At 32.4% G+C, this 23,809-nt stretch overlaps 2 protein-coding genes across 4 annotated transcripts; one reads left to right on the top strand and one right to left on the bottom strand.

Annotated features, from left to right (window-relative positions):
- The first annotated feature begins 1,814 nt into the window (after positions 1 to 1,814).
- LOC108475896 (putative ubiquitin-conjugating enzyme E2 38) lies at positions 1,815 to 6,374 on the top strand. The gene is made up of 7 exons (XM_017777873.2): positions 1,815 to 2,138; positions 3,652 to 3,789; positions 3,895 to 4,470; positions 4,552 to 4,615; positions 4,966 to 5,105; positions 5,232 to 5,543; positions 5,899 to 6,374. The coding sequence occupies exons 1-7, from the start codon at positions 2,085 to 2,087 to the stop codon at positions 6,151 to 6,153; spliced, it is 1,539 nt and encodes a 512-aa protein (XP_017633362.1). The 5' UTR covers positions 1,815 to 2,084; the 3' UTR covers positions 6,154 to 6,374.
- A 363-nt stretch (positions 6,375 to 6,737) lies between these two features.
- Positions 6,738 to 21,271, bottom strand: LOC108475894 (two pore calcium channel protein 1). 3 transcript variants are annotated; one of them, XM_053025488.1, is made up of 25 exons: positions 21,157 to 21,271; positions 20,725 to 20,859; positions 19,879 to 20,022; positions 19,593 to 19,697; positions 19,030 to 19,125; positions 18,145 to 18,275; positions 17,413 to 17,473; positions 17,081 to 17,247; positions 16,498 to 16,603; positions 16,229 to 16,306; positions 15,210 to 15,271; positions 14,508 to 14,580; positions 13,207 to 13,272; positions 12,979 to 13,119; positions 11,808 to 11,865; positions 11,540 to 11,647; positions 10,679 to 10,742; positions 10,315 to 10,483; positions 10,020 to 10,084; positions 9,731 to 9,821; positions 8,584 to 8,670; positions 7,815 to 7,892; positions 7,433 to 7,470; positions 7,205 to 7,323; positions 6,738 to 7,124 (listed from the first exon to the last, which is right to left on the bottom strand). In XM_053025488.1, exons 2-24 carry the CDS (start codon positions 20,848 to 20,850, stop codon positions 7,227 to 7,229), a joined length of 2,211 nt encoding a protein of 736 aa, XP_052881448.1. In that variant the 5' UTR covers positions 20,851 to 20,859; positions 21,157 to 21,271; the 3' UTR covers positions 6,738 to 7,124; positions 7,205 to 7,226. The 3 variants fall into 3 exon arrangements, with proteins under 3 accessions (XP_052881448.1, XP_017633361.1, XP_017633360.1); XM_017777872.2 differs by lacking the exon at positions 21,157 to 21,271 and adding an exon at positions 20,993 to 21,146 and having other exon boundaries at positions 20,725 to 20,886; XM_017777871.2 differs by lacking the exon at positions 21,157 to 21,271 and adding an exon at positions 20,993 to 21,146.
- Between the last annotated feature and the right edge of the window lie 2,538 nt (positions 21,272 to 23,809).

The raw sequence follows: 23,809 nt of genomic DNA, 5'->3' as shown, positions 1-23,809 counted from the left end.
ACTTAAATTATTACAAATGGTGTAGTAAAAATACTTATGATGAGAATAATAGTGTTCATAATAAATATTAATTGTCATTGACTTCTTATACCTTTTGATTATCTAAAAGAGCAAATTGGTATAAATTTATATTTTCTACTTTGTAGAATTTATAATATTCTATTGTTTACTTTGTGTTGTTTTTTACTAGATATTTTTACGTGGTTATTAATGTCAAACCAACTCTTCTTAATAAAAAAATAAAAAAATAAAACAAAAGTATGATGGATAAAAGAGAAAAAATATCATTATTAATTATAGGTAGTTAATCTTTTTACTTTAAACATCTAGATTTTCAATTTTAATTTATATAATTTTCTAATTCTTTATAAATTTATATTTTTAGTTTTTATAATATTAATTTTATATAAATTTTTAAATTTAAAATGCTACATATGTCATTAACATTGTAGGAGATCTCTCCAACAATGAGACTGAATTCCTTAAAATGATTTTGATAAAAACTTTGTTATTACATTATCTAATCTTAATGATATTTTTTATATTAATCTCATAAGAATTGTACTTGTTTGTGTTTGAATTACATACATTTTAATACTTTAAAAACAATAATTATAATTAATTATTATTTTATAATTTTTAAGTAATTTACAACTTTAAAATAATTCAATTATTATTATGGAAATTAATCGACTCCATCGTAATTCAACTATTACTATGAAAATTATTTTGAATCTATAATATATATAAGTACGAGTTTAGAAAAATTGTAAGTTGATGAAACTACTTTTTATTTTTAATCATATTATTAAATTGACATTTAAAAATAATTATAATATTTAATGCCATAATTATTCATTTAAAATAAATATAATTTAATAAAATTGTGATCATTGCACATTTAAGAATAATTATAATTTAATTTACAATTATTACTTAAAAGTTTAGTTGAAATAATTATAATTGAAGTAAAAGTTAAGGAATTTTTTAAAATTTTTTGCTACATATAATTTATAACTTATTATATTCAATTTATTGATTATTAATGAAATAAAAATACAATATTTTAAAAAAATATTTAAATATTAAATACGTAAAATTTCTATAATATATATAAAAGTATAAGTTTAGAAGAACTTTTGATTTAAGGAGAATATCATTCATTTTCAATCATATTACTAAATTAACTTTAAAAAAATTATAATTTGATTTAGAATTATTATTTAAAAAATAGTGCTATTTTCAAAATAAAATTATCACTTGGATAGAATTTTAAGTATAAAATATAAAAAATTTGTGATAATTGTAAATAAATTAAATTAATAATTATTAGTTTAAAAATTGATGTAAAAAAATTGTGATGGAAGGTTATGTTAATAGATAGTGAGGTAATATAAGTTTATGGTATTTTTAATTTTTTTTCTAAATTTATAAGAAGCAATATTGTTTATTTAGAGCAGTTGATAAATATTGTATGACTTTTTCTGAATATGAAATAATTTAAAAATATTTTATATATACAAATTCATCAAATAATAAATTAAATAGAAAGCAAAAAGAAGAGCAATGTGTGATGCTTCCCTTCACTTCATGCAACTTTGAGTGCTTTACCTAATTACTAATTAGGTGCTCTCTCTTTGTCTTATCCAATATTAAACTGTTATTTTCTCATTCTTACCTCTACTTATTTAATACTAATTACTCAGCTAATTCAATGCCTACGTGGCCATTAAATAAATTTATTTGGTCATTATTATTTTTAATAATTAAAAAAATGTTAAATAAAATAAAACCACACTTCCTTCTTTCCACGCGCGTCACCTACTCTTAACGACAAACTGTTGAAGAAATTTGAAGCTTGAAATAATGGATCTCATTAATTAAAGGAAAATATTTTATTTTAAATATTGATTTTTTGGTGAACTTGATAGTGTTATGATTACTAATATTTAAAAGGAAAGAAATGGTATCATTCTAAATGGAATCACGTACGGTTTTCTCACTCTACCTTTTCAATTAGGTTTTTCTCTCTGTAGAAAATTAGGCTTTCTTTTTATGAGTTGGTGGAAAAATCCGTCTTTTTTATGGATCTTCGTGTAGACGACGCTTCGATCTCCAAGCGACTCAAACCAACCCAGGTTTTTCTTTTTTCTTCAATATATATATATGTCTTTTCCATTAAACCGAATTATGTGCGTGCTTTATCCTTTGATTAACTGTAGAAGTGGATGGAATTTGGTTTTTGTTGTTTCTTGAAGAATGATCTTTTGATTTGATTTACGGTATTTGATCGGAATTCTGTTCCCTCGCCCCTCTCTCTCTATCTCGTTTACTAAATGAGCTTTGTATGTAATTCTTTGACTATTTTTTTTTATAATATAAATTTTCTTCTTAAGTTCTATGTTTGGTTGCTTGGAAAATTCTGTCCACGGAGAAAGTCGAGGTCTTACTGCCTGTTTCAGAGAGAGAAGTTAAAACAAACTATAAGGATCACCAAAAGGGTTTATATTGTTCTTTGGCTTTCCTCCTATGTTTCTCTGTGGCCAAGCACAGCCTTTGGTTAATTTTGGTTTGTTTCGATTCGCCAATTTGTTTAGCGTGTTGTCTTTGGTCCAAAGCATCCATGTAATATTTTTGGCTTGCATGCAAGTATTATTTATGCAATTATTATTTTTTAATGATGGGATTGGAGGATTTTTCTTTTTTAATGGAAGTTTAGGACTTCTGACTTAGAAAAAAAATTAGCCCATAATAGTTTGAAGTGAACCTTTTTGAAGAGTTAGTAGGATATCCTAATTTGGTTTCTTGGAATATTAACGTTTTCTTGCCTTCTTGGTACAAATTTAAGTAATTTGACTTAAAAACAGTTTTGTAGATTATGCTTTAAGTAAGTAGCATAGCCTTTTTTCCTGTTTAACCTTTGCCTCATTGATCAGTTGAATACTTTGAGTGAATATTTGGTTTACTGTTATGAGTACCTATCTGTCAATTGAATCTTAATATTACTCTCAAGTGTTCTGTTTGGTACTCTGCTACGGATGCCTTTGTGGGCAAGACAATAAATCAAAGGCGTGATGGAAAGACGACAGGCAAACAACTTTATTTTAGAAATATTCCTAATCATAATAATTGCATTTAGCAAATAGTTTATTTCAATAAAAGTCCTTAATTATATTTTCTTAATTCCCTATGTAACTTCTATTCTAGGGGACGATTCTTGGTAATAAGTTAAGACTCTCTCCCCTAATCAGTCTAAGATTAGTAGCTCCCTTCCACAAGTCCCGAGGTTGGGAGCTCCCCTAGACGAGTTCCATACCTATTATTAATCATAGGTTTTCCACGAGATAGGAACCGCAACAAGGGTAATGCCTTATCTATCAAATCAGGTTTTCTCATGAATTGCCTGGTTACTTGATCCGTAACCTGTTAACATAATAAACTTCGCCCTAATATTCAATTTGCACCTACAAGCATAAAAAAACTAGAGCATCTTGAAACTTCAATGCATGTATGAAAAGCATATTCTTGTCACTGTCAATTTTCCCAATTTTTTATCATTGTCGTTGAAGCTTTTTGATATGCAACTTTTTTAAGTTTTCACTTAATTATTTTGCTTGAACTATATGTTGAAGAAACAATCTTGTTGTTTAGATTCTTCTTTCTGATGCAATGGATATTGAACAAGTTGAAGATCCAACAACTGTTTTGGTTGATTCTGAGAAAGCTGGTATGGACACCAAGGGGAAGACTAAAATATGCTGTGACAAGAAGTGGGAAGACCATGTGAAGGTATATTCATTATATTTTTAAATCGAAACTGCATGTTTCCGTGGCACATCTTTTTATTATTTTATCACCAATGGCTTTTAATTAACTTTCCTTTTTTTTTCCCAGGATGCTTCAGCCAGTGATCAGGGTATTTCTGTCAGTATAGCAGGGTCTGAGGATAGTAACAATCCCTTCAAGAGTTCTACTTCTGCATCAATCAATTCGAATAATATCAATAGTTCTAACTCTGATTTGTCATGTCCTGATGATGATGAGGATTATGATGACTATGCTGATGATATTTCTGATTATGGTGACAATGATGATTTTTTATATGAAGATGATTATGCAATTATGCAATCCCATTTTGATAATGTGGATCTTCCTCCTGGGGTAGAGGCTTCAATTCCTTGGCTGAAAGACTCTGCTCCACTTGGAAATCTACCTCCTGCCCTGGGTGTCTCACTCTCAACAACCCCATGTCTGGCTGAAAGCAAGAAAGCGACAACATCAAATTTGGCTGATAGCGAACTGAAGTCGGTTTCTATCAATACTTCAATGGTCTTAAGAGAGTCAGGGTCTGATCGGAAAGAAGGAAATGAAGAAAATGGAGTTGTGCAAAATTCTCTCAGTTTCAAACATTTTGATATTGTGGATGATTTCTCAGATCATCATTACAGCAATTTGAATTCATCAGGAGAGGTGAGTATACATCTTGTTTGGCTGTCATGGTAAATTTGTAAGTATTTATATAAATATGAAATTTGCACTTTCCATTGATAGCAACCAAAGGAGTGGGCCAAGCAAATACAAGAGGAGTGGAAGATTCTGGAAAAGGACTTACCAGGTGAGTTCGATTTATGAATATGTTTTCTGAAACATGGTGTCATTGTCATGCTAACTGTAAGGAATAATGACATATTAAATTACTTTTACCAAGCGTTAACTACTCCCCTGACTGAAATTCTGCTACATTTGCAAGCTGAATAACATCTTTAGAGTCATGCATTTCAAACTTTAAAGGACAAGTGCAGTTATTTCTAAATTTTGTAGCTTCTTTTTTTCCGGTTCCCTTCTAAATGCATCCCATGACTTCTAAAATATGAATATCACTACGTTTTTTTTCTTCTCATCCCCTGGCATGATTTTGTTTGAATGACTCATGTTCTCTCTCTTTCTCTCTCTGTTCTTACACAGAAACTATATATGTGAGAGTTTATGAAGCAAGGATGGATCTTTTAAGGGCTGTTATTATAGGACCTGCTGGTACTCCATACCATGATGGCCTTTTTGTTTTTGATTGTTTCTTCCCTCCAAAATATCCCAAAGAGCCACCGGTATGTTCAGTCTTCAGTGTGTATGCAAATCTGCGTGCTTCCCCAAAAAATTCTCATATTGGACTGTCTGTTGTATTAAAACTTATTTTTATGGAGCTTAATGGATATATGGTAATTTCTTGGCAGATGGTTTATTATTATTCTGGTGGCCTCCGGTTAAATCCAAATTTATACAACTGTGGTAAAGTGTGTCTAAGCCTTTTGGGCACCTGGCATGGGCATCAGAATGAGATGTGGGTTCCGGGGCAATCGACCATGCTACAAGTATTGGTTTCCATACAAGCTCTTATTCTGAATGCTAGACCTTTCTTTAATGAACCTGGGTATGAAACTTCGTATGTTGGGGCTGAAGGTGACAGGAGGTCCAGGAAGTACAATGAGGAAGTATTTATTCTATCATTAAAGACAATGATTTACACACTAAGAAGACCGCCAAAGGTATCCTTGCTTATCTAGTATATCCACGAATTCTCTTCTGTCTTTTTCTGTTTTATGAAGTGTGTTTTTGTTGGTAAGATGCCGAAAAATATGATTGCCACAATAATTTCTTTTTGTGTCTATCTGTTATTATGTAATTCTTTTTCCTGGAATTTGTATACATGCATTGACAAGTCCGAATACCCTCCCATTTCCTATAATCTTTCATTACTAAATAATTGACCCGATGTATATGGCCTCGGCGTTTGGTCAGGCATGCTTGTTAAATAGGATCATTTTACTATTCTTTTTGTTCTTGTCGTCTATGCTCAGTATTCTTTAAGTTTTACCAATCAGTCATGTTTTCTGTGTACAGCATTTTGAGGACTTTGTTACTGGTCATTTTCGCAACCGTGCACAAGACATCCTTGTGGCATGTCAAACATATAAAGAGGGTGCTATAGTAGGCTCTGTTGCGGTTAAAGATGGTGTTCCGGATGCTAACAAAATTGTAAAGGGTAGCTCTGAGGAATTTAAAGGAACGATTCCAAAGATGATCAATGCGGTGGCTAAAGAATTTGTGAAAAACGGGTCAACGAACTGTGAGCAGTTTCAGAGTTGCAGAAGCTGATAACGGTTAAGAAGAGTTGGTTAGATCTAAAGTGTAGGATGGGATGTGTTAAGCCATTATAGAAGCTAATGTAGTGCCGTTTAGTATGAATGATTTGGTGAACGCAATTTTGGTGAACTTGGTTACATTATTACTACTTCTTACGGTATATATAATCTCGGGATTCCCCGGTAGATTTTATTATATATAGATAGTGGAACGGCTCTGGTTGACTGAAAGAACGTCCACAGTGATTCAATTTTAGCCTTAACTGTTATTATTTTTACCATTTCAGTCAAAATGTGCTGCTAAACTCTAGCATACTTTATCATTTCAGTCAACATGTGCTGCTAAACTCTAGCATACTTCGGTTGAATCTATTGTACTTAATTTAGCCTGTTCATATGTGTACTTTTAAAGGATCGCATTTGATAGATTTTAAGGTTCAAACTGTAATGAAGCGTAGCAGAAGCAGATATTGTTAAATCTATGAAGCAGATATTGTTAAATCTATCATCACGTGACTGTTGGTATGTTTTGTCACTGTTTGTTTTATCTCTGTTTTATTATGGATGTTACAATTTGAATATCATTACCATCAGGGATGTTAAAACTTGAATACCACTATCATATATAGATGTTAGATACAACCATTAAACACCACCTTACATACAAACATGGACGAATAATCTTGACATCATTGCGTTGCTTTTGGCTTTTGCACCAGTCTACTACCCCTCCATTAGCTTGCTAGCGTGCGCACAGATAAATAATTACTCTTTCAAAATGATCTCTTTAATTCTTATGGGGAGAATAATCTAAAGCTATGGAAGAAGGAACAATTTTATTTATCAATCATATAATAATATTTATATCACTATCACAATCTCAGAGCTTAATACACAACCTTGGTTTCGATCTAAAAGATAAGTCTTTGCAAGCAGACTTGGGTGTACATCGACCAAGTTGAACACTTGAAACAAGTGATGCACCTAAAAGTTCAACAAGCCCAAATGAATATGGCTTCATGAACTTCACTCAAGAGCTTATTGCTTAGAAAGAATTTGCTTACCAGAAGAAGAAATGGAATCAAGTTAGGCATCGGAGGAGGCTGAGGAGTGGCTTTTATCCAGCTCCGCACTCAACATGTGATGTAGAAGGATATCAACTCTTTGACTACGAGTCTTTGTGCTGTGCATCATACCAGGATAAAAGAAAATCAAAATGCAACTTCAACATCAAACAAATGGAGTGAAAGTGAAAAAAAAATTATAGAAATATCGGGACAGAAAATACAAACCCAGCAAGTCTTTTTCGACCTTTTCCTGATCCAGCATCCTGGGAATATGAAATCAGCAATCAGATTTACATCATTTAGATGGATATGTTAACACTAATTTGTTGAATAACGGCCATGATAATGGGAATGACAATTTGCCCATAGGCATACATTGTTACTTAGAAGTGACCTTTTACTCTTCTAAATAGATTAACTTGACTTAATAAACCATGGTTAAGCGGACACTAATGCTAACCTCAAACTTTATGACGCTGAAGAAGACTCATGAATAACAAAAATGCAAAGGTTGCTACAATCCCAACCTGAAAACTCCCCTGGAATACTCCCAACTTCTGCAATAAATTTGTATAGATTGAATGACGAGTTTATAAAATGTACCAACCTTGTCATCTTCTTCACTATTCCCTGATGCCTCAAGATCCATTTCAGCAAAGAATGCCTCCAAGACAAAAGCTACGACCTGAATTTACAAAAGGAAGAAAACTAAGTTTTTTCTTGTTCTTTTTATAAACGTCTTGAACGTACCTTGAAAACATGAATTATAAAGGCATGATCTAGAGAACAGGGAAACAATCATATATCAGTAAATCTAACTCAAATCTAGATGAATGATGATCAAGCAAATAGACATATTCAGGGTAGTCACACTGAAACTTAATATATAGTATCTATTATTAAGGGAGAAAACTAAAGATTGCTGATTAATGAACAGACTTATATTAATCTTATTACTAAATTAATATTCCTTGTTGGGTATGTTCAAATAAATTAATCTAAAAAAGAACTATATTTAGGGATGCTATATTTAACTTGTGGAACTATTAAAAAACACAGGGCCAATCAACTTGCTCTTCTTACTCCCTTCTTCACTCTTTTCTCTTTCCTATTAGTCCTTTATGTTGAAGCAGTTTTAAAACTGTCAAGTCACAAAATGCAAGAAAAAAGACTAAACTGCAAATATATAGAGACCATATGTGAGTGAGAAGCATCCAATTGCTTTTGTACATGTCAATACAAACAAATAAACATCATATAAACATATATGCAAAGCATACTGGATGACAGCATGACAATTCCGGAAAGCATTGAAGTATACAGAAGTATTTACAATGTTAAAGAGAAGTGAGAAGGTCAAATATTTCGTAACTTACCAAATTCAGAAGTAACAGAACAGTAACTAGGTAGAAGCTGATAAAATATACAAGGCTCCAAGAAGTTCCAGTTAATTCTTTGTAGCTCTGTAACAGCAATTCAGAAGGAGAATGAAAAATCAATGCCTCTGGGAATGATTATACCATTTGAGTAGAGCAAGATGAGAAAAAAAGAAAAGAACATGCATGAGCAAGCAAAATTCTATAGAACCTGCATAAAAGAATGGCTACAAATGACCAAGCTAAACGTCATTTTTACTTTTGACCAGAAAGTACTTCATTCCTCAATGTAATAGAGGGAAGCAAAAACTTGAAATATACTACATAGAGTTTAAGCGATATTTGTTGAGAAAGAGTATTCAAGTCAGACGCAACAAACCAATCCACACAGAGTCCAGACAATTTATCCCTCAGTCTCTTCTCTGGAGAAAAAAAATGGTGCTGATTTGTAATTTTCCTCAAATATATTTATTTACTCAATATAAGTAGAGCATTTTAAGAGCAAACAAAAAGTGAAAAGCATTTATTATGCGATCCTCTATACAGTTATCTCCTTTTGTTAGAATTACACTTTGTTTTGTAAGTGTAAAACTGCATATACAATTTTTTGGTGTAAGAATTGGTGCAAAAGGTTTTTGTTTTTTTGTTACAAAGAGAACAAAAAAATAAAATACAAAATAAGTCTCTGTGACCTAGCTTTGTATGCATCTATTTTTAGAACTGCCCACATCAGCATGGACCATGCATATCGAATCTGTGCCCCATTTTATGTTAATGTGAACATAGCTTATCAATCAAACAATATCCTGAATAATAAAAGGTGGTACACCTGCTTTCAAATTTACTTAGATGCTTAGAAGTTCAAAGAGATAAATTTGCTATAATTTGAATAGGTTCCCATAACTTTTAAACTAACCCATTGCCAGCTCTAATTTAGAAAATATTCTTTTATTCCGCGAGTTAGTAGAGGCAGTAAGAAGAAGTGAGAAATATATCCAGAAGTGAAATAGCATAATTCTATTGTAATTGACCAATGAAGCATACATCAAGATCATATATAACAAGGATGTCCCTCTACATGTCCTACACTGTAGAAACATGTTGAAAGAAACAACAAAATGAAGAAATTCATGCAAAAAAGCAATACCTGCATCCACACTTGCCAATTTCCCATCACCAGCAAGTTAAAAAGTGTTACCATTCCATTTGGATAATCATTAAAATTGAAGAGCAAATAGCTGATATAGTCAAGGAAAGTCGCTGAATGTTAATACAGTTTAACAATTCAATTGCTGTTAAAACTTAATATACCTCTAAAACTAAATGCAAAATTTACGAATTCTGTAAATTGCCATGATTGTCAAAGCATTCTGTTTGATTAAAAAATAAACTAAGTGAAGATAAGAAGGGTATACAGAAATGAAAAAAAAGGATACTCATCATCAGTGAGTTCTGTTGCTTCTAGAGCAGGATTCCCAGCATTGACGATCCCACCAAAGATCTAGAAAAATGGTGATAATTTCCATTAGTAACAAATCAGAACATTGATTGGACTGAATAGTAATCCACTATGAAATCTAGAGATCTAGGAATCTGAAACCATTTTCTTTTAGGATAAAAAATTCATGACTACTCCAGATTTTGATATATTGAGGTAACTTCAATAGAATGTTGCATCTGAAAATCCAGGTAGGCAGGCAGATGAAGATGGAAGTAAAATATCCATAGTACCTGTACACCAATTGAGCAATAGATGCATAGGACACAAAATATGGTCCCAAGATATGGCATTAAACTTGGTATTAGGGTTAAGAATGTGGCAACGAAAGCTCTATAACTTCGGACATGCATGAGAAGCCTTATCAATCTTAGCAGTCTGGCAAGAAGAAGGTAGCGAATCCTGTAGACAAGAATGGGAGCAAATGGGATATGTAAAAGCTACTAAAGGAGGAAAAGGGGAAATCCAAAACTAACAATATTAACTAGAATTTATTTCTAACAAGCAGAAAGCATATGTTTAAGGATAAGTGATGAATGATAAGAGGAAAAGAAAATGATGCATCTAATATGCAAACTTTGAATATTTTGTCCTTACCATTCTCCATTTGAGAAAAAGTAAAATTCATCAGGAGATGCAAAAGTTACAGTTTCTCCTATAACTGCAAGCACAAATTAAATAAAATGAAATTCAGCAGCCTATTGACAAATGAAGCATTTTCTTTTACACGTAAAAAAGACATATTAACCCAAAGAGAAAATAAAAGCTTATGTTTCAAAATTGAACGGACAAATATTGCTTATGTAAAACATGCAGAAGTGCACACGCCATTTGCTCTATCCCTATGTGCAAACATTTCCAAAATATAATAATAAGCTTTGCGCATTATTGCTTGATAGTCTCTTAACAGCATGGTTATTCCCCAACTTGTACCTATCTGTTTGTAAATGTATACAGCAGTTCACTTCAGTGGAAAACCACATAACGCAGCAGCATGTTCAATAATATTTTGATCATAATAAAATCATTTCATATCTTCAATTTTTACAGGTTACCTAAAAATTTTATAACAGTCGATATTTAAAAATTGGAATAACATCAACAAAAGTCATTTCCCAACCATGCCCTCCTCTATTATCGGTCACCTAGGAAACTCTAGAATAGGAAAAATGAAAGGATTTAATTAATGCATTCTGTTTAATTTCTACAAGTATTGGCAGTTGACACAAATGACAACCAAGTTTTCACATTTGGTTTAACCAGTAACTAAATTAAGGTGTCATCCAATATTAGATCATTAAACAAAATAATTTCTGAAATTTTCCTTTTGAAAGCTCATTGTGCTATTTGATTTGTATTACTAGTATTATTATTAGAATTTCAAAAAAAAATTGAAAATAAAATTGGTTGCTTTAGTAGATCTAAGTAAAATACCAAAGATTTAACTTGATTAATTACCTATTATCCATGTGATAAGAAAATCGAAGCGATTCTGACCATCCCTCCAATAATTTTCAAAGCCAAATGAATATACTTTCAGTGCCATTTCCAGTACATATATCCAGCCTGTCAAATAATAAGCAATGCATTAAGCACCATGAGATAGTAAGTAATAACATACAACAAGCTAAATGAATCATGCAAATTTATGAATTTAAAATTAAGTAAAATCAGGGAGTTAATCAACAAGCTCAAAAATCTTGACATGCACTAGAAAGGTACGTACCAAAGACAAACTCAACCTCCTGCCACACCTTCTGACCAGAGTTGTTTGCAATATCAAGCTGCGGGCCAATTTATATCAGGGAAATTAGACTGTAACCCAGAAATTAAATTTGGCGATATGTATCCTAGAAATCAAATGATCTGAAGCAAAAATAAGGAAAATGGGTTCACTTCGTTCAGCAATCCATCCAACAACGAAAAAATAATGGTAAAAGCAGACCAGGAAGGTCTTCTGTTGATTTATCAGAATAATGCATAGGCATTTTTCTCTCCTGTTCCTCAGTGTCAGTGGCGCCACTTCCGTACCCCCCTCCATAGGCATCAGATCTTCAGACCATTGCATAAGCTTGAAAAGCTTCTTGTTTAATTTTAAGCTATCTTATAATTTTAGTTCCAAATCAGGTTTAGGTGGCAAACATGAGCCCATGTTGAAAAGAGCAAGAAACTGTGTTAAAGTTGGGAATCACATTGCTGGACTCTAGCTATGGTAGTAGTAAAGCAATAGAAAGCTTCTGCAGGTCATTCATATTTCACTTTGTTAGTCTGTGAATTTGATGCATTCACAACATTCTCGGAATTAAATTGACATATTTTTCTTCGGTCAGCAAATTATTTTTTTTGCCTTAATTCAGTCAGAAAATTAGAATATACATATAAGGGAAATTACATGTAATTTAGATGCATGTCTAGAAAACCTAGAAGTTTGTATTACTCAAATGGATGGAGTACCTCTTGAAAAATGGAATAATTAAGGGACAAGATTTAATCATATAGAAAGAAAACAGAAAACTTTAAGCAATTACTCATGGGGTAGTGATTGAGATATTTTTTTTATTTATAACCCTATCTTATTATGTGCTTCAAAACAATTCATCAGAGCCCCCAACTGTGGACATGATATAAGGCAAGATGGAAATCAGCACACGCCAGAGGCAAGAGTTCTAAGTAGTTTCCAAACTCTTAAAATTGAGACAAAAAAGAGTTTTACTCCAATGTGTGAGTCCCTTTTATGAAAGTGGACAACTGACAACATCACCATCAGATAAATGCAAGTTGTTTATTCTATCAAATTGTAAAACTAGTTGCACGAAACAAGGATATAAAAGCACCTTAATTGCTAAACAAAATTACATATTATATATTCATTAGATGAAATGCATTAAGAGGCATACCGTTGTCTCAATGATAACTGCAAACAGATTCAGTATGAGAATGAAGGATATTATGTATCCAAATTTGGGACCCCGAACAAAGGCTTTCAAATTTTCAGAGAAAGGCGAACGATAGATTTGAAATCTTTCAAACAAAGATGGCTGCACATCATAAAAAGATTCTGCTGTCATAAATATCTTATCCGTATGAACATGTTTTTGAAAAGGTTAATAGAAAATTGGACTTACAACATCCTCCTTTTGAAATCTTAGACCAATGGCATTGCAAAGATCAGTAAATTCATCCAAGTTGATCTAAAGGTGGAAAAAAGATCAAACTCAGAAACAATTACATTAAAAGAAGAATAAAGAGTAATGATATTGTACAAACAGGCAATCCACTGAGCAAAAAAGATATATGAAACAGAGCTCGCATACAAGAAGATATGGAAAAGAACAAATAATGTTTTAAAACAATAAAATAGCATTATAGTCTCCGTTGCTTAATGATCTGAAGAAATATATTGAAAGCTCCTCCAAAGTTTCCCATACAATCGATTTCGTTCATCTAAAAGGAATCAGAGCCTTGTAATAAACAACAATTAAATATTACAGCTGGTCCTTCAAGATCCTTCGATGCCCCAACTAACTTGCATTTTCCTAGGCTTCAAGATACAGCTTTAGTTTACAAATCCAGATTAGAACAAGATTCTTACGAATATCTGAAAGGGCTCTGGAAAGTGTGAGATGGTAATGAGTGACCTATCCAGATATTATCTTTGTTAGCCATCAACCATATGTCAGGCTCTTTACCTTCCAAATGAACCACCTTCACTTAACATAAACAGCAGTAGCCATGTTCACATCCTAAGATATTTCTCTTTCCATCTGTGCAGAAGGTTTAACATTTATTTATAGATGAACCCCAGCATATAGTTTATTTCCCTGTACAAATTCAGTCCCACAAACTCAGGGAACACAATTGTAGAAGATCCCAACACTGTTCATCACCAAGATAAACTCAGGCAATTTGATGCGCATCCTGATAGAACTCCTACACCGAGTAAAACTGAAGTTGACTTCTGACCAACAAAAAAAAGAGAGCACCAAACCTAGAGAGAATATTAGCTCATTCTCTCCCATTCTAGTGACCTCTTATGTATGACTTACACAAGGCTCTTTTTATACCCTTCTAAAGAAAACTATTCATTCCATATTAATATGTAGAAATTTTACAATTGGTTAACGACACAAACTTCCAGATTTCTCCGTAAGGTTATCCTGCCAAAGATGGAAAATAATTCTATTTTTTCAATAAAAGAAACAGTAACCAAACCGATCTATTTTCTCAAATTAGAAAACATCAAACTTTTTTGCCCCCACTTTTCTCATTAGAGATTAGAAAATTTTGGTTATGCTGGTATTTGATCTCAACAACTACAATCTCTTCTCGTGTATCGTTGAAGTTAACAGCATATACTGACTGATATACAAAAAGGAAAAAAATGCCCAATTTAAATAAAACCAAAATGGTGAAGTAATAAGTATACCTTGAAGTCATGACTATCATCCAGCTCATCAAATATTAACTCAAATTCTTCCCTTGTTATTTTTGGCAAAGACCTGAATAGGATTTTTGACGGCATACTTTAGCATGCACAATATCAGAAGAACTAAAAAATGAAAAGAGGTCGAGAAGTCAATAAAATCAGGAACCTTCATACATTAAGCGACTTACAACAAACTCAAGAAATATGAACTACAACCTGATGAATTAAATGCATCTACATAAATTTGCTTTCACTAATTAAATAAAATCTTTAAGATTTAAGATAAAAGATACAAAGAGAAAACTAGCTAATCTTTGACAATCAAACAAGAGATTGAATTCCTTCTGGTTCAAAATGCTTTGATCCTAATTAAGATTTAACAATGCACTAAACAGACTTAACAAGAGAGACAACTTGTTAATAATGCTTACACATATATCCCCTTATTTGAGACAGTAAATCTTTCCTGCATCTTAAAATTAAAAAAAAAAAAAAAATCCTTCCTTCATCTTTTCTTCGTTCATTTTTAACATAATTCACTTTCTTTTACCCCAGAAATGCAAACCTTAAATGACTTAAGCCCAACAGAACCAGCACAATTTCCATAAATCCTACTAGAAACTGGAGAAATATGTATCAATGCAAGAGATAAGAAGGCATTTTACTTCAACAACACATTAAATATGGTGACGTAATTAATACCTGTACTTATTCAGTTCTTCAAACAGATGAATGCATTGCTCTTTGTTTAGGAACCCAACATTCTGCATTTAGAATAGGAGCCCTGATATAACATTCAGAAAACTTAAACAAAAACATAACCACATACTACCCTTTTCCTGAAATGTAGGGTTGGCTCCATCAATAAAGTAGCAATAAGGTTTTTTTTTCAAAAATCATGATGACAGACAAACAAGTTAAATATAAGTTGACTGCGGCTACATAAAAGGAAGGATAATAATACTCCTTTCACAACTCGAATAAAAAAATTTGTATTGTGAAGGAGTAATGCTACTTGTCAAACATTTTTGTCCCTACTTTTTATCCACCTAATGTGGCAAAATTTATAGGATAAATCGAATGGTGGGATCTTCCAATTCATGGATAAGTCAACCTATTCATAAATAAAATATTTGAAGTTGAATAAATTATTAATAAATCAAGTCAAACAAATAATTAGGACAAGTGGTCTCTGTTGTAAAGTCTCTCTCCAGATATAAACATGAAACAAATAATCCAACCACCAAACTCGAGGACATAAAAATTCTCTCTTTATCAACTTTACATAATAATTCAAACATCTGAAAGCATGATAGATTGATGGTAGTAATCTAATTATACCTTTGAGATGCTCAATCACCAGAAGTGTCCCCAAGCTATCTTTCCTGGTCTTACTTTATCCATCCATTCTCTTTCTAATTAGATGTTTAGACAATATCATAAGTCTCTTTATTCATCTTATCTTTCCGATACATTTCTAATTAGGTACTATAGAAGGACTTTTGAAAAAAGATATAGTGAACGAATCCTATATACTTGACATTGCAAAATCTCCACATCCAGATCACAATGTGAAAAGACTGCAGAGATGAAGTTCTGCACGACTTTGACATACAAAGATTTCTAGCAACCATATATTGTAAATAAAGACAGCAGTATTCACACGGAGCAATTTAGAATGTAAAAGGGATATTTGGCCAATAAGTGAATAAAGTACTTACATAATCATCAATAAGGTTGAAGGCTTTACACAATATACTTCTCCTATTTCGGTCCATCTCAGAGACTTGTTTTGCAAGCTACAAGAAAAGAAGATTTAAGCACATATGTTTAATCTTTTTTTTCTATTAAGTGACAGTCATCATTAGCAATATTCAAATAATAACTGATCATACAACAACAACAAAAGAATAAAAGGAATATTGCATATTAAATTGGCATCTTTCTCCAGTCTTCATCAGAGTAAAAGTAAAGAGAATTTGCAACCAACCTCGCTTTTGAAGCTATCATATACAACAGCAAGGATCAAATTTGTGACAAAGTAGACCCCAATCAGGACAAATAGAACAAAAAAGAGGCAGTACCAACGAGAGGCCCTGTAGCCAAAAGATTGAAAGATAGAAAAAAAAATCAAAGGAATTATCAAAAAGAATTTAGGCTGTAACATGATCCAAGCATACAACAGAAGATAAACACCCTGCCTTTCTTAAGAAATGCAGATTTTACTTATTATAATTCCAAAAAAAAAAGAGTATAAATAAAGCTGAACTCTGAATGAGTTTACTGTAATCACCAGTGAAAGAAAAATGATAGGACATGGCATAAAATGATCATTACAGAGGAAAAAAAAGCAACTAATATTTTATACACTGCAAAACAAACGAGTGGAACAAGCAGGCACTTAAGAAATATATAAGATTGCAATGTTTCTTGAAATGTTTATAAATGTTAAAATTTGTCTCTATGGGGGAAAGAAACACCATCCAACCAATTTGTTTACATTAAAGAAAAATAACTCCAACCAAATATATTATAATAAATCAATAAAAATCACCATTTAACTCTAAACTTACTTATAAGCAGGTATCCATACATCTGGGTTGTTGGACGTGGTGAATAAAACAAACATCTGATACAACGTGGTACCATATGAGGTAAATACCAATTTGCCCTGTTGTGTATCTTCAAACATAACATATGCTACCCAACTAGCAAACAGAAGAAATAACAGCCACAGAGCCTGCAATGGAAGCAGATGAGACAGTGACTGTGTTCTCAGAGAAAACATAAGCAATATTTACTTATGACCAATAATTTGGGCCAGATCAGAAGGCAAATACATATTGTTTAAAACTAAAATACAGCAGGCATGTGTACTGGTATGGTGCTAAGAGAGTATACAAACCAAGACATTCAAGTACGTTCCAATCATTCCAGCCAAAATGACGATGCTATTTCGTAGTTCCCTAAGCAAACAAAGCAGGGAAAAAGATTAAATGAACATCAACTGAAATCATGGAGAATAAAAGAGTACAACTTCCTTCAAACATGAATATTAAAAAATGGTCGGTAAAATATGCAACCTTTACAATGAAAACGTGATTTGCAATCAAGATTTAGAGACCAAAGTTAAATAGGTTCTCAAAAAGCAAAAAAACTCGGAAAATATTGAAGAATCAAGTTAAATTACGGGCATGACAATCTATAAATGGTCAATTTATGCACCCCAAAGCAAACCAAATTAGCCTTAGCCCAAGAACCAATGAGGTTAGGTAAAAGGAGATCAACTACTCGTTTAAAACTAGTTACATTTTTATTTGTTGTGAACCTTAGCGGAACAAAAAACACCATAGAAAATTCACTACTTAAATTATCCCCAAGCTCTCTCTATGATAATCTTATGGATCTATATGATACTCAGATCAGGTCAAGTAATGAATGGAAAAATATGCTCAGTAGTTCCAAGTTATCTTTTGTGATGCATAATTTCACACGTACATCTACAAACCACAAGCATACACATTTTCGGCAGACTTAAAGCTTAATTCTGGACATGCACATCAACAGATAGATTCCTGTCGGACATATAAAATACAAACATATACACATAAAAATTTTCTACAGAAACAGTCACTACCTAATGCTCAGGATGAAAAGAATAACTCTGACATAAGGTGCAACCCTGAACGGAAGAGAACTCACTGCCACTGGAGACAAATAGAGAGTATAAACCAGTAAATCTGCAACCAAAATTAAGAGGCAGATGACCTGGAAGTAGAACCAAAACATGCATTGTTAGGCTACATCATAAAAATTACAGAAGGGCAAAGCAAAACTAAATTCTGAAGAGAACCATGTGGCTAGTATCGGGGGAATCAAGATAGTTAATTCTATTCATAGGATTCCATAAGCAAAAGATGCAATTTTAACGCCTCTGAAAGACAATAATAAAAAATCAAAATACAACATGCAAAAGCCAATATCAAATCATAAGCAATGACCAATGACAAACATCATCTACAAGAAGCAGTTCCTTGCACCTTTTTTTTTAACCACTGTTCCTTGCACGTTGGTGGTTTATGGAGGTAAAAAAAAATAGAAGACCACAAAGTCCATCTTTTATTGAAACAATAAGACTTCAACTCCATTGTTTAGCTTCAAAGAAATAAGTTCTACTTAGAGTCCATATAGCTTGAAAGGCTACTAATGTATATACTATGATTGCCTACGGAAATAGGTGACTGTTGCACAAAGCATAAACACTATTTTGGATTTGGCATTTTCAGACAGTATACATGTCTAACACCATATAGAGTATCATCTCAGAATATGCAAGTGCAATTGAGAAGTCCCAAACAGGTCAAACATGGGTATAAAACGTACATTGAAGAGTATAGTTTTGGAATGGTATTCTTGTCATTCTTTCTGTCTCCTAACTTTTTTTTTTCCCTTACATTCAAGAAATCCATCCATAAGAGAGTTCTATCTGAATACTACGAGAGAGAGAATAAAATGCAAGTACCTTTATCTGATTAAGAGGACGCTTCCAATAGATACTGGACCCTTCATAGGAAATTGGGAAAATAGTATGTATAGCAAGGAGAATGAGAGTCACGACCTGCATAAAAATGGAAAACCAAAGGGTTATTAGCGAATTCTAATATGATAGAACACGCATTAAATTGATAATTCCTGGAAGCCACTACTCTTTTACACCAGATAGCAAATAGCATATAGCAAACAGCGGTTCAGTCACTTCAGTATAACCTTATAGAAAGCACATGCTCTCAGGGTACTCTTACACAAGACCAAAGCCAGCAAAGATAAGCATTATATATATATATCCCCACAAAAGCAAACTAACTAGCAATTAACTTATAAGCATGCATACAGTCAAAACTGAGCAAATTTTCACTGCTTTGTCTTACTCCCTTCTTTTAGGTACAAGATGTTTGTATTGAGCTATATATCACAACTCGGAGTGATCGGATGGATAAGATCACACAAGCATAACAGCCACTTTTTTTGTGTGGCGTGAAAAACCGGAGAATTTTACAGAAATTATATCTACCTATATTACCTTACCTCATATATAAGAGACTCTGTAGCATTCAAATAAGGCAACTGCCCAAGAAAAAAGTAGTCCCTATCACTGCAAGAATATGAACTACTCAAACACCACAATGGCTTCTGCAAAGAGTCAATCAAGTTCAGAATTAGATAATCATCTTCATAAAATTTCTAGAGCATTTCTTTTTGTTCTTCCATGGTTTTTCTTCTTTCCATCCTGATTTACCAAAAGACCTTGTACGACCTCATTGAAATATAATGTAAATGATAGCAAAAAAAAAAAAAAAAAGGTTAAGCAAACCTCAAGAAAGTTTAGGACAACCAATGCAAAATAATTAAGGGTCCAAATAATATCAAATTTAATGAACATGAAGTAGAACTTTGCAGCACTTCCAAAGCTTGATTTATCAAGAATTTGTTCGGGCAGACCAACACCATCCTCAGCCTGCAAAAATCACGCCAACCAAATAAGTTCTCTCTTTTTTCTTTTTTTTTTGTCAATTATTTGAATAAAAGGGTAAATCTAGAATTTTGTTACTAATTAATTGTAGTGTTATTGTGTTAAGAATTACTTATTTCAGGTACTGTTTTAACTTTTAAGTATTCGTCAAAGAGAGGATAGGATAACTATAACGTTGAAACGGCGGAATGATAAATAAATACAGATAAAAAGAGCAAATTAATAAAATCCTACCGTACTATTTTACCAAAAAAGAATTGAGATTCAATGATTTCGAATGCTAAATCAAAATGCCAAATTTTCAGTAAGTGATGAATCGATACCTATAGTATTGTTACATTTGATTACAAACTGGGAAAAAAAAAAAAAAAAAAGAAATCTTAAAATCTCAAATAAGTAACATCCGAAACTAAACTATCACTATTCAATTTTCTTTTCGGAGCATTTCTATTCATATTTCACATATACTAAAGAGATCTCTCCATGCTATAGATAAATAAATAATTTTCAAAGACATTATCCTGAAGCTACTAAATCTAGAAACATAACTAGAAAAAGAAAACAAGATCTGTTAAAAGGAAGAATAATCAATCATTTTTAAACAAGCTTAAGAAAAAAAAAAGACAAATCTCGGAACAGCAGATAGAAAAGTTAAATTGAGAATAAAAAAGGAAAATAGAAGGTGACCAGATCGACGAGGGCAGCTGCTCTTTGGTAAGGAGAGCCATACGTAATAGCTTCAGAGCGACGATATAAACGATCTCGCCTTCCACCGCCATTACTAGTTTCTCCAAACAGCAAAGGCTTATTCATTTTCTTTTCCTTCAATCACAAACAATGGAGGAGAAGCTTTGATTATGAACAGAGAGAGATTGGATCTCTTCTCTTTTGGACTTTGAGGAGTTGAAATTAAAAAAAAAAAAACAATGTTGTCAGCAAGGAGAACGTTCGTTACAGTGAAAGGAACGTGGCCTTTGGATATACGTCGATACCATTTGTATCTTTGATTTCCTTTTTCTTTTAACTCAAGGGCTCGAAGATGCAGACAAGTAGACTGTCAATATCTACTTTCCCTTTGGCTTTTATCCTTAAAGGTGTAAATGGATGAGGATCACATACCGTTTTCTACATTATAGTGAGTTGTAGCCTGCGCATTAGTCCATTTGCACATCAATGTTGACAGGAGGAGGTTGGCAGGACGTGACCTGACCGATCTGTTCGTTCTTTTATTTCATTTTATTTTATCTTAATTAATATTTTGACTTTTTGCTAAAAAATCCAAATTTTGCCGACATGTCATCATCTATCCGTGTATTCAATATTGTAATTTTAAATAAATTTTTTATTTTACAGATTTAAAATTTAAATTTAATTATTGTATTGTTAAGATTATTTTATTAAATTTAAATTTATTATAATATTATTTTTAATTACATAATTATCAAGTAAATATTTTTTAATATTTTTAACAATTGAAACTAAATTTTAAATTTGAAAAATAAATTATGACATTTTTACAAATAAATGTATAGAGATTAAATTTAAAATTTATTGATTACAGGGACTTATGGTAGATTTTAACTTCTATTTTTGTAGTGGAGGAAAACATAAACTAGTTACACCAGAACAAATCTTCATGGACTATCTGCTGCACTTGTCCCGGTGGAACATTGAACGAATGAAACCCCAATATTTTTGGAAACGGTGGGATTAGCAGGTTATTTTATCCAAATGACCAAAAAAATTAAAATAACTTACCAAATGATGGACTTTAGATAAATTTTTGAAGCAATCATTGTCTAATAATTTTGTCAGGTGATTAAAAAATAATTTTTTGAGTGCTGGGATTAGATGACCGACACTTTTATATTTTTTGACCTTGTATTATATAGGTGTACGTTTATACTAGTATTCGAAAAAAAATTTAAGTGCTAGTATATTGATGACCCGACACTTCTTTATCAGTTTTTTTTTTTTTTGTGTTGGTACACCAATGCCTGACACCATTTAAAATTTATAATAAAAAATTAGGTGCTGTGACACTGATGACCTGCACCCTTGTACTAGATTAAAAAAAATTGGGTTGCTGAGACACTGATGATCGGCACCTTAGTACCAAATTTTAAAAAAAAAATTGAGTGCTGAAATACTGATGGCTGACACCGTTGTACCAGATTTAAAAAAAATTTAGTTGTTGGGGCACTAATGGCCAGCACTCTTCTACGAGATTTAAAAAAATTTTAGGTGCTGAAACATTGATGGCCTGCACCCCAATGTTAGGGCACTGATTGTCGGCACTCTTGTACCAAATTTTAAAAAATAATAATATTTTTGGGGTACTGGAACACTGATGAATGGCCATATTCTTTAACTGTAATTGGTCTACACAGTTCACCATCTACGACAGAGGAAGTCATCCAACCTTTGACGGCATAACTTTTACGGTTCACGTGACAGTATATAATTCAGCTCTGTTAAAACATGACAGTATATAGTTCAACTCTGAAATTTGGTTATACACTAACATATGCAATCCACTACATTACACCTATTTGATGATATACTCTCAAATATGATATTCTCATTTGATGGTACACACCCAAACACTCTTCTTTGATGGTAATCCCAACATTTTTTTTCTCATCCAATTATAATACCAGAACCCAAAGAGTTTCTATATATATAGACTAAGGGGTGCCGACCATCAGTGTCCCAGCACCCAAACTTTTTTTTTTAAATTTGCTATAAGGGTGTTGGTCATTAGTGTCCTAACACTTTTTTTTTAAATCTGGTACTAGGGTGCTGGCAATTAGTGTCCCATCACCCCAATTTTTTTAAAAATTTGGTAAAGGGATGTCGGCCATTAGTGTCCCAATATCCTAATTTTTTTTTTTTAAATCTAGTAGAAGGGTGTCATTCATAATTGTTCTAGAACCCAATTCTTTTTAATCTGGTACTGGGGTGCCGGCCATCAATGTCCTAGCATCCAAAAATTAATTTTTTAAATTTGGTACAAGAGTACAGGCCATTAGTGTCCCGACACCCAAATTTTTTTTTAAAATTTGGTACTTGGGTGTTAATCATCAATGTCTCAGCACCCCAATTTTTTTTTAATCTAATATAAGTGTGTAGGCCATCAATGTCCCAACACCTAAAAGAAATTTTTTTAATTTGATACAAGGGTGTCGACCATTGCTGTGTCAGCACCCAAAAAAATTTCAAATACAGGTATAAACCTATACTAATATGATAATGGGTCAAAAAAATATATGTTATTTAGCTAATCATTTTTTAATCCGAATTATTTACATAATTAATTATTTTTTAGGTGATTTGGGTAAAATAGCAGGCATTAGAGCAGCATATCTATTCCCTTCTCGATACACGTATGCAAAATACGTACTTTTCATCCTCTTTGGAGCATTTCCTAAATTGATCAGACCATAGAACTGGGCGATAGACCATCCTATTTATTGCATAAGATACTAATAGTCATGAAGCTATCCATTTCAAGAATAACATGTCGTATACCAAGTGATCAAGCTAAATGGAGCCTACGATGAGCACCCCCACAATTCCGCATCAATAACCGTAGTGATCTTGGTCATGAGCTCCATCAGTGTTGATCTTGGTGCAATCAGCGTTGGTTGGAGTCAGCCGACCAGTAGCCAGTGTCCCTCACCATCCTTCCCCATCAAAATCTTGTCTTAATAAAACGAGTACACACACACACACACAAAAAAAAAAACATCTTATTATTATTCCAAAACGT

The sequence above is a fragment of the Gossypium arboreum genome, chromosome 3 (assembly GCF_025698485.1).
Source record: "Gossypium arboreum isolate Shixiya-1 chromosome 3, ASM2569848v2, whole genome shotgun sequence".
Lineage (NCBI taxonomy): Eukaryota > Viridiplantae > Streptophyta > Magnoliopsida > Malvales > Malvaceae > Gossypium > Gossypium arboreum.
Note: the sequence above shows the minus strand (reverse complement) of the source record. Positions and strands in the feature narration are given on the sequence as shown.